The sequence below is a fragment of the Manacus vitellinus genome, unplaced genomic scaffold (assembly GCF_001715985.3).
Source record: "Manacus vitellinus isolate BGI_N305 unplaced genomic scaffold, ASM171598v3 scaffold_61_pilon, whole genome shotgun sequence".
NCBI classification, from domain to species: Eukaryota; Metazoa; Chordata; class Aves; order Passeriformes; family Pipridae; genus Manacus; species Manacus vitellinus.
Window position 1 is genome coordinate 2,092,456 of NW_021940696.1, and position 11,044 is coordinate 2,103,499.

At 50.9% G+C, this 11,044-nt stretch overlaps 1 protein-coding gene across 1 annotated transcript in view; it reads right to left on the reverse strand.

Moving 5' to 3' along the window:
* Positions 1-5,272: 5,272 nt before the first annotated feature.
* The window catches only part of ADAM33 (ADAM metallopeptidase domain 33), a 28,179-nt gene continuing 22,407 nt past the window's right edge, over positions 5,273-11,044 (reverse strand). Inside the window, exons 20-24 of the mRNA XM_029963711.1 lie at positions 10,107-10,258; positions 9,971-10,064; positions 8,116-8,279; positions 7,734-7,751; positions 5,273-6,395 (exon numbers count right to left, since the gene is read on the reverse strand). Coding sequence (XP_029819571.1) covers positions 6,344-6,395; positions 7,734-7,751; positions 8,116-8,279; positions 9,971-10,064; positions 10,107-10,258 — 480 coding nt within the window. The 3' untranslated portion in view covers positions 5,273-6,343. The remainder of the gene's footprint in view (positions 6,396-7,733; positions 7,752-8,115; positions 8,280-9,970; positions 10,065-10,106; positions 10,259-11,044) is intronic.

An 11,044-nucleotide genomic window follows, 5' to 3' on the forward strand; every position in this document is an offset into this window, starting at 1 on the left:
TCTGTCGAGTTCAGAAATGGGGACAAATTTTTTTAGCAGGGCCTGTTGCTGGGGGACAAGGAGATGGGTTTGAACTAAAGGAGGGTTGGTTTAGGTCAGATAGAGAGAAGAAGGTTTTATGATGAGGGTGGGGAGGTCCTGGCACAAGTTGCCCAGAGAAGCTGTGGCTGCCCCTGGATCCCTGGAAGTGTCCAAGGCCAGGTTGGAGCAACCTGGGCTAGTGGAAGGTGTCCCTGCCCATGGCAGGGGGTGGAATGAGATGGTCCTTTAAGGTCCTTTCCAACCCAAACCATTCCATGATTCTGTGATCTCAGCTGAGTGTCTGGATCCAAACCAGGCATGTTGCAGGTGCTCTGCTGCTCTCCAGGGATCTCTCTGCTCTCCAAGGATTCTTCTGCTCTCCAGGGACCTCTGTGCTCTCCAGGGTTCTCTGTGCTCTCCAGGAACCCCTCTGCTCTCCAGGGATTCCTCTACTCTCCAGGGATCTCTTCTCTCCAGGGACCTCTGTGTTCTCCAGAGATCTCTGTGCTCTCCAGGGATCTCTTTGCTCTCCAGGGATCTTTGTGCTCTTCAGAGACCTCTCTACTCTCCAGGGACCCCTCTGCTCTCCAGGAACCCCTCTGCTCTCCAGGAACCCCTCTGCTCTCCAGGGATCTCTCTGCTCTCCAGGGACTTCTTTGATCTCCAGGGTTCTCTCTGATCTCCAGGGTCCTCTTTGATTTCCAGGGATCTCTGCTTTTCAGGGACTCCTCTGCTCTCCAGGGATCTCTCTGTTCTCTGGGGATCTCTTTGCTCTCCAGGGATCTCTACTCTCCAGGGACCTCTTGTCTCCAGGGATCTCTTTGCTCTCCAAGGACTCCTCTGCTCTCTGGAAATGTCTGTGCTCTCCAGGAACCCCTCTGCTCTCCAAGGACCCCTCTGCTCTCCAAGGATCTCTCTTCTCTCCAGGGATCTCTGTGCTCTCCAGGAACCCCTTTGCTCTCCAGGGACCTCTGTGCTTTCCAGAAACCCCTCTGCTCTCCAGGGATTACTCTACTCTCCAGAGACCCCTCTACTCTCCAGGGATCTTTTGTCTCCAGAGATCTCTCTGCTCCCCAGGGACTCCTCTGCTCTCTGGGAATGTCTGTGCTCTCCAGAGATCCCTCTGCTCTCCAGGGATCTCTTGTCTCCAGGGATCTCTGCTCTCCAGGGACCTCTTTGCTCTCCAGGGATCTCTCTGCTCTCCAGAAACCCCTCTGTGCTCTCCAGGGATCTCTCTGATCTCCAGAAACCCCTCTCTGCTCTCCAGGGATCTCTCTGATCTCCAGGGATCTCTCTGATCTCCAGGGACCTCTTTGCTTTCCAGGGATCTCTGCTCTTCAGGGACCCCTCTTTTCTCCAAGGATCTCTCTCTTCTCTGGGGATCTCTTTGCTCTCCAGGGACTCCTCTGCTCTCCAGGGAACCCTCTGCTCTCCAGGCACATCCCTGCCTTCACTCACCTTTGCTCTCCAAACCCCTGTGGACTCCAGAAGCTGCTCCTTTCCCCCAAGATTCCACATCCTCAGGAAGCCCTGGCTCCAAATGTTGTCCAAGCTCACCGATTCCTTCCTTTCCTTCTCCGAGCGAGGATTTGAACCAGAAGAGGAGGTTGTGGAGGCAGAGCTGGCACAGAAGTGCTGCTTCCCCACTCTCACTTTGAACTTCACAGCACTGAGACTTGAAAGACACTCACAGCTCGAAGAAACACTTGAAAATTAGAGAGATAAGGCATCAGCTCCAGGCAACACTTCAGCAACAGCCTCCCCAGGACCTCAGTCTTCGTCGTGTGGGTGTGTTTAATATCTCTGATGTGTTTTCCCCCCTCGCTCTGGATGGGTAGAAGTGGATGCAGAGAACTAAAGTCAAGCTGTGCTTTGTATTTTCGTTTTTAACAGGCCCCTTCTCGACTCCAAGAAGGGATCTCTCAGCCCTGGGTGGGAGGGAGGGATGGCTGGAGAGAAGGATCCACATCTGCCAAAGAAAAAAACGGCAAAAGGAAAGAGCAGGAGCTGGAAGATGATAAATTGTTTGACTTCCTCAGCTGCAGGAGCCTCTTCATTAATTGCTTCATTGCTTTTTTGTCCCTTTTTTTCCCAGGATTTTTTTTCCCTTGGCTCTGTGCGTGGATTTGTGTGCCAGCATTTCTCTGCACCCATGGATGTGTTACCTGCCTGTGTGGTGCCATTCCAGGTGTCCATTCCCCTCATCCCTCCCATTCCAGGATGCAGCAGAAACGAGGAAAATAAAAAGATCAAATAAATTTTAAAAAGGATGAGGAAAAAAATGAAAGGAATTGTCCAAGCAGTATTTGGACAACGCTCTGAGGGGCAGGGTGGGATTGTTGGGGTGTCCTGTGAGGAGCTGGACTCGATCCTTGTGGATCCAGCTCAGGAGATTCCAGGATTCTATGAGGTGGTTTTACATTTTGCTCTAGAAATGTCCCCTCGTCCTGCATCCCAGGGGACAGAGCCTGTCTGGAGCCAGGACACCCCCAGAAAAGCTGCTGCACCTCAAAACTCAGGTTCCCCTCCCAGGGTGACCTCCCCATTGTGCTCCAGAAAATTCCTCTGCATTTCTGAAGCTCGTGGAGGCCACTCCATCACTGGGGACTCACCACATTCCCTTCTTCACTTGGCCCTTCTTCCACGTCCCACGAGGAAAACCCTGAGGAGCCCAAGGGTGTCAGAAGCCCAGGGAGCTGCTGTGGGTCAGGACAGGAGCTGCTGTGGGTCAGGACAGGGCACTGGGGGACAGAGGAAGGACTGGGGACTCCACTGGACAGGCTGAGGGGAACCAAGGCATGGAGAGGGGAACCAAGGCATGGAGACAGAGGCAAGAACCTGCCCAAGGGCGGGGATATCTTCCCAGCTCCATCCCGGGTGTGGTGGGTGACAGTGACCCCCTGAAATGGCCAAAGAGGGGTAGTCACAGAGTCATGGAATCATGGAATGGTTTGGGATGAAGGGACCTTAAAGGGTATACAGTTCCATCCCCTACCATGGGCAGGGACACCTTCCATTATCCCAGGTTGCTCCAACCTGGCCTTGGACACTTCCAGGGATCCAGGAGCAGCCACAGCTTCTCTGGGCAATCTGTGCCAGGGCCTCCCCACCCTCCCAGCCAACAATTCCTTCCCAATATCCCACCTATCCCTGCCCTCTGGTACTGGGAAGCCATTCCCTGTGTCCTGTCCCTCCATCCACTGTCCCCAGTCCCTCTCCAGCTCTCCTGGAGCCCCTTTAGGTCCTGCCAGGGGCTCTCAGCTCTCCCTGGAGCCTTCTCTTCTCCAGGGGAACCCCCCCAGCCCCCTTAGCCTTTCACACATTCCCTTTTATGACAAGGAAAGGTTCACTGGGAAACCACGTGGAAGCTCAAGGAGCCCCCCAGGAACACTCAGCAGCTTTTACATCCAGCTGATGCTTTAAATGGATTTATCGATGATGGGCCAGAGGAGAAAGACCAAGGAGAAGAGCTGCACTTGAGGACCCGCTCCATGGAAATCCCAGCAAATCCGGGCAGAGGCTGAGCAGAGGATTCGTGGTTATCTGCTGCCATCTAGTGCCACCTGGACGCCCAAAACCCCTCCCTGGATCCAGGAATTTCTCTTACCAGGCTTCAAATCCTGCCTGTCCCGTGGAACCACGGGCCACATCTTGTATTTGTGGCTGCATCGGGGTGGACATCTGCACATCCTGGGACCACCTCGGGTTCCACAAAGCCAGCAAAGAGACCGTCGGGCATCACCCCCAAATTACCATCCTCTCATGTCCCTGCTCCAAACAAGGAACTGGGTGGGACTGGGAGGGACTGGGAGGGCTGTTCCCAGCACTGCTGCTCTCTCTGCCTGAGGAAAAGGGACGTGGTGGATCCTTTTGCACCAGGGCCCGGCACAATCTGCCCCAAGAAAAAGGATGTTCAAGGACATCCTAGGCAGAGAAAGGGTTTCTTTGACAAGGGTGGAAACACCTTTGAGCACTTATTGTGTCACACTGAGCAGAGCCCCAGATCTTAGCAGCACCCTTGAGTTCAAACCTGTGGGTTTCTCTCAATTCCTTTCTATCAATTCCTTTCTCATCTGAAGATCTCAGATTTCCCCCCAGATGTGTGTCCTAGTTCTACCCTGCTGGTGAAGTTTGGGCAGATGGAGTGGCTGAACTTTCCCCACTGGCAGCAGGAGGAGATGAAGGGGAGTGTGGTGGCCAAGCAGGACATTAATAGGCAAGAACCCAAAACTCTGCATCAGCTTGAGGAGAGACCATCCAAAAAACCTTGCTGGTTTTTTGACCTGTCATCCTTCACTTTGTCATGGAGTTAAAGGGTCCAACACGTGGAGAAAAGGTTTTTCCAAGCACTTCATCCCTGCAGTGGCTTCTCCAAACCCTCCCCAGCTGTTTGGCCCTCCGCTGGCACAGTGGGCAGCAGAAGGGAGGGGATGCCCAGGAAGGGAGCAGGTTTTTCCCTCTCCAGCAGCTCCAAAGGTTCTGATTGTGTCAAAATTCCTTGGGAGATCATTAATACCAACGAGACCTTGGGAATGTTTAGGGATCAGCTCATTCACCTCTGGAGCTCGTGTGAGGACGATCTCAAGAGGTCCCTTTCAACCCAAATGACTCTGTGATTTTGTGACTTGTTATTAAAGGAAGAGGAGATGTTGGATCCAAGATCCCACGTGGACATCCATGAACCAAGAAAAATATGGAAGCACCAGAGATCCCAGGATCACCAAGGCTGGAAAAGCCCTCCAAGGTCCCTGTGCCCAATGCCCACCTTGTCCCCCAGCCCAGAGTGCCACGGCCTGTCCTTCCTTGGGATGGGGGCTCCACCACCTCCCTGGGCAGCCCATTCCAATGTTTAACAACCCTTTCCATGAAAAAATTCTTCCTGAAGATGCTTCAGGAAGACCAAAGGCTTCAAAGTAAAGCCTGATCATGAGAGTAAGGACAGCTCGGGTTAAGGTGGCCTTTAGGGCCATCCTGGGGATAATGAAACACCAGAACAGTTTCTTGTCCCTGAACCCTCCCTTGAGGGTTGTCCCTGAACCTACCCCATGGCTGGACACATCTCCAAGAGATCTGTCCCAGGTGAGGTGGGAACTATCCCAGTGTCGTTGATATGGGACACAGGGATGGACTGAACCGTCCCAGGTTTAAGGGAGTCCTGGGATCTGTTTGTAGGTCGTGGAAGACCTGGAGATCTTGGTGTCTAAAGGGTTCAGGGAACTTCTGAGCAAGAAAAGAGCCAGAGGAGCCAGGGGACTGTAGAAAGTCTTTGTTCTCGTTTCAGACCCTGATAGAGCCGCGTGTCAAGTCACAGGAAAAGTGGCACAAAACTGTGCAAGGTCAACAGCACCTTTGATCTGAGGATTGTAAAGCCCTTTCAAGACATGAGTTTGTTCAACCTCACAACACCCCTGTGAGGTAGGTTATCACCCCCCCCCTTTCCACACGGGGGGAACTGAGGCACAGAGAAATGCAGCGGCTCGGCCGAGGCCTCTGGACAAGCCGATGACACGGGCAGGAGGTTTTCCTGCTCCTCATCCCGTTGGGACAGCAGAGTATCAGCAGCTCCAGGAGCCACTGCTGGGCTTGGCCCACGAGCAGGGAACAGGCAGCATTTGTAGGGGGGGCTCCTGAGCCCCCTGAAAGCACCCTGGTGACCCGCTGGTGCCACCAGCACTTGAGGCATTGAAACACTTCCCAGGAGGCTGCTCCTTCCAGGTGACCCCAGGGTTGTCACCTCGTGCAATCGGACAGGAGGGGCAGGAGGAGCCCGAGAACTTGGATCCTTCATGGAAATGTCCCGATCCAAGCTGGAAATTGTGTTTCTCTCGTGGCAAATGTCTCCCCGGAGAGGACGCCCCGGCGTGGAGCTCTGGTGGCAGTGGGTGGTGGTGGTGGAGGAGGGGTGTCACCAGGCCTGGAGGAGAAGGAGGAGGTAGCTAGAAGGACATTACACTGTCACCAGCATCTTCCATCAGTATTGGACGTCCTCGTGCCCCCCGGGTCGCCCCAGCCCAGCCCATGTGCAACGTCAGGGAGAAACCAAAGCTGGGAGGCAAATTGGCTGGGAAGCGATGCCAGGATGGAATGTCCATCATGGAAACCCCACCTCCAACCTTCAGTGAAGTCATAGTACCAGTTTCCCCTCTCCTCCCCACCCCACCATCCCCAGTTTTTGTGCTGAATACAAATTCTGTCTTATAAAAATAGTCCTCTGGTATCAAAAGACAAATAAAAGGAGGGGAATGAAGGACCCCTGTGGGCAGAGCAGTGCAAATCAGGAGAGCCAGCTCAGGAAGGACGGGCTTCAGGTGGCCTTGGATTGTCACTTCTTGGAGGGGAAGAAGGTTGATTGGACTTTGATGGCTGGGACTGGCCTGGAGTGAGGAGAAGAAGAAGAAGGAGACAACTCTTTGAGTGCAAACATCGACCACCCACCACCTCCACCACAACCAACCTCCCACAGCTCAGGGCAGACAGAGCAGCTGCTGTCCCTGACACCAGAGGGCACCTGGCACTGGCACTGCCGTGGTCACCCATGTCCCCTTGCAAAGGCTAAACCACAGATTGCACTGGTTTGAGGTGGTTTTTCCTTTGGTGGACCCCGAGAACCCTGACAGGACATGTGGTGACACCAGGCAGTGACCAGCAGTGGGAATGATGTGGCCCAGGGACACCTACAAACAGCCAAGGTGGTTTGTGCACCACCAAGAGACATCACCAACTCAACCAACCCCATATGGAGCCTTTTCCCATCCTGGGGATTCATGACTCATGGAATCACGGAACGGTTGAGCTGGAAGGGACCTTAAAGAGCATCTTGTCCTGCCCTGGGCAGGGACACCTTCCACCAGACCAGGTTACTCCAATCTGGCCTTGGACACTTCCAGGGATCCAGGGGCGGCCACAGCTTCTCTGCCCAACCTGGGACAGGGCCTCCCCACCCTCACAGCCAACAATTCCTTCCCAGTATCCCATCTATCCCTGCCCTCTGGCAGTGAGAAGTCATTCCCTCTTGTCCTGTCCCCCCATCTCTTGTCCTAAGTCCCTCTCCAGGATTGTTCTCAGTGGGCAGCACAGACAAAATCCCACAGTTTGGGGGAGGGAGATGATTTTGGCTGCCAGGATGTGCCAAACCCTTCCCTTTAGGAACCACAGACCAGCCCTGTTTCATCTCCTCAGAGAGCTGAGCTCCAGGGATTGAGTTCCACTGAGACATTTTGGGGCACAGTCAACTCTTTGTGGTGGCAACTACAAAGTGAGAACCCAAAATAGTGTCAGAGGGTCAGAGCAGTGACTAACACAGAAGACTGGCTGGGGATGAGGGACAACTTCATTCCAGTATGGTGTGATCTCCCCATGCATGGATACAGGGATACAGCCCATAAGCCTGAACAGCAGGAATGGATGCAAACACAATTCCTTGGGGCTCCACTGACCCCTATCCAGAGGATTGGGCAGCACAGCAAGAGCTGGAAGTAGCAGTGATATTGGAAAACACTTGGACTGGAAAACCCATGTCCTCCATTCCTTTGGACAAAGGTGCCCAAGCCCTGCTGTTGGTGGGGTACCCAAAGGGACTATGTCCTGCTCACCCAGGAGCTTCTGGGAAGGTGGAAATTTAATCCCAGGTCTCCTGGTTCCCAGTCTGATGCTGAACCCAAGGCCACCCCCCACAAGCAGTGCCAGGGGTCCGTGGGATGTCCCTCACTCACCTTTGAGGTGGCATCGGTCTGCAAGGAGGGAAGAGGAGAGAGAACATCAGTGTCCATCCCTTCACATCAGTGGCCATCCCATCACATCAGTGTCCATCCCTTCACATCAGTGGCCATCCCATCACATTAGTGGCCATCCCTTCACTGAATCCCAACAGCTCCCTCCACACCTGGGATGGGAAACCACCTCCCCCCCCCCAAAATATGGCCCCTCCCTTAACCCAGCACCTCAAAACCCCAAACCTCGGTCGCTGTTGGCCAATTTTGGCCAGACCCTGCGAGGTCCTGCAGAGCAGGGAATGTCCCACCCGGGTGTGACCCCCCTGAACTGCCCCCAACCCACAGGACCCCCCACCCGTGGTGGGAGGGACACTCCACTCACTTCAGGGGCCTCGTGGGGTGGCTCGTGGCGCTCGTCCCCGCCGGCTGGAAGTTGGTAGGAGGGACCATGACCAGCAGGGTCTGTCCGTGGGCAGGAGGCAGCTCCTTGGCCAGGAGAGGACTCCCAGGGAGGGGCCGACGCGGGGGCTGCTGCTTTGGGACCACCTGGAGTCACAGGAGGGGTGTGGGGAGGGACAAAACACCCTCAAGGAGCGTCCAGTGACCTCCTGCAAAACTCCCTCCCCCATCCCAGAGCTGAGATGCTTCCAGGCATGGAATGACATGCAGGGAACCTTAAAATATTCCCATTAACAGCACACAACTACCCTAAAATATTCTCATTAACAACAAATATTCTCATTGACAACACCAAAACTACACTAAAATATTTTCATTAACAGCAACCCAACTACCCTAAAATATTCCCATTAACAATAAATATTAACACTCCAACTACACTAAAATATTCCCATTAACAACACACCAACTACCCTAAATTATTCCCATTAGCAACACCCAAACTACTTTAAAATATTCTCATTAACAACACTCAAAAAAACCTAAATTATTTTCATTAACAGCACCCAAGCTACACTAAAATATTCTCATTAATAACACTCAAACTACCCTAAATATTTTTAACACCCAAACCACCTTAAAATATTCTCATTAACAGCACCCAATATTCTCATTAACAACACCCCAACCATTCTAAAATATTCTTATCAAAAACACCCAAACTACCTTAAAACATTCCCATTAACAACACCCAAATGACACTAAAATATTCTCATTAACAACATCCAACACTCAAACTACTCTAAAATATTGCCATTAGCAACACTCGAAAACCCCTAAATTATTTTCATTAACAGCACCCAAACTACACTAAAATATTCTCATCAACAACACCCCAACCACCCCTAAAATATTCTCATTAACAACACCCCAACCATCCTAAAATATTCTCATTAACAACACCCCAACCATCCTAAAATATTCTCATTAACAATACCCCAACCACCCTAAAATATTCTTATCAAAAACACACAAACTACCTTAAAATATTGTCGTTAACAACACCCAAACTACCCTAAAATATTCCCATTTATAACACACCAACTACCCTAAATTATTCCCATTAGCAACACTCAAACTACTTTAAAATATTCTCATTAACAGCACCCAAACTACCCTAATATATTGTCATTAACAACACTCAAACTACCCTAAAATATTATCATTAACGACATCCAAACTATCTGAAAATATTCCCATTAACAACACCCCAAATTACCTGAAAATATTGTCATTAACAATAGCCCAACTACCATAAAATGTTCCCATTAACAACACCTAAACTACATTAAAATATTGTCATTAACAGCACCCAAACTACCACAAATTAATCTCATTAACAACACACCAACTACCCTAAATTATTCCCATTAGCAACACCCAAACTACTTTAAAATATTCTCATTAACAACACTCAAACTACCCTAAATATTTTCAACACCCAAACTACCTTAAAATATTCTCATTAACAGCACCCCAACTACCTTAATATATTGTCATTGGCAACACTCAAACTACCCTAAAATATTCTCATTAATAACATTCCAACCATCCTAAAATATTCTTATCAAAAACACACGAACTACCTTAAAATATTCTCATTAACAGCACCCAAACTACCCTAAAATATTCTCGTTATCCACTGAACTTTCCTCGTTGCTGCACCAGATCCACCTCTCGGGGTGGTGTGACAGCTCCTCGAGAGATCCCAACCCAAAAACCAGCCAGAAAAAAAACCCACGGGAATTTCCGAGCCCGGAAGGAAAATCGGAGCTCACCTGTGGGGTCCTCACGGGGCTGCAGGGAAGAGGTTTCCTGGGAGGCGGGAGCTTGGCCTGGGAGCCGCCGGCTTTGGAGTGGCCCAGGGGTGACCTGGTGACCGCTGAGGGTGACCTGGTGACCCCTGAGGGTGACCTGGTGACCGGCGGGGGTGGCCTGGCGGGTTTGGGGTCTCTGGGTCGCGGGGGGACGGAATTCGGGGCCGGGCGCAGGGGATGGACCACGTTGACGGGCTGAGAGCCGGGGTGGTGAGCGCAGGATTTGGGCAGGAACGCCGTCCGGGTCGCCTGCCGGGGTGGGAAAAGCAGGAGAAGAATCCTTAGGGAGGTTTTCCCGGGAGCAGGTTTTCCCGGGAGCGGAGCACTGGCGGTTTTTATTCCACTTTTACCCCTCGTTTTTACCGTCCTGCCCCAAAAACTGGACGTGTTTTATGGCTGGACTCGATCCCAGAGCTCTTTGCCAACCTCAGTGATCCTGAGATTCCGTGTTTGCCCCTCACTAACCACGTGAGAGCACACAGGGATATTCTTCCTAAATTCCTCCTAAACTCCTCCTAAATACCTCCTAAAGTCTTTCTAATTTCTTCCTAAATTCCACCTACATTCTTCCTAACATCTTCCTAAATTCTCCCTAAATACTTCCTAAATTCTTTCTAATTTCTTCCTAAATTCTTACTAAATGTCTCCTAAATTCTTCCTAAATTCTCCGTAAATACTTCCTAATTTCTTCCTAAATTCCTCCTAAAGTCTTTCTAAATTCTCCCTGAAGTCTTTCTAAATTCTCCCTAAATTCTTCCTAAATTCCTCCTACATTCTTCCTAAATTCTTCCTAAATTCTCTCTAAATACTTCCTAAATTCTTTCTAATTTCTTCCTAAATGTCTCCTAAATTCCTCCTAAAGTCTTCTTAAATTCTCCCTAAATTCCTCCTAAACTCCTCTTAATTTCCTCCTAAATTCTTCCTAAATTCCTCCTAACATCTTCCTAAATTCTCTGTAAATACTTCCTAAATTCTTCCTAATTTCTTCCTAAATTCTTCCTAATTTCTTCCTAAATTCCTCCTAAATTCCTCCTA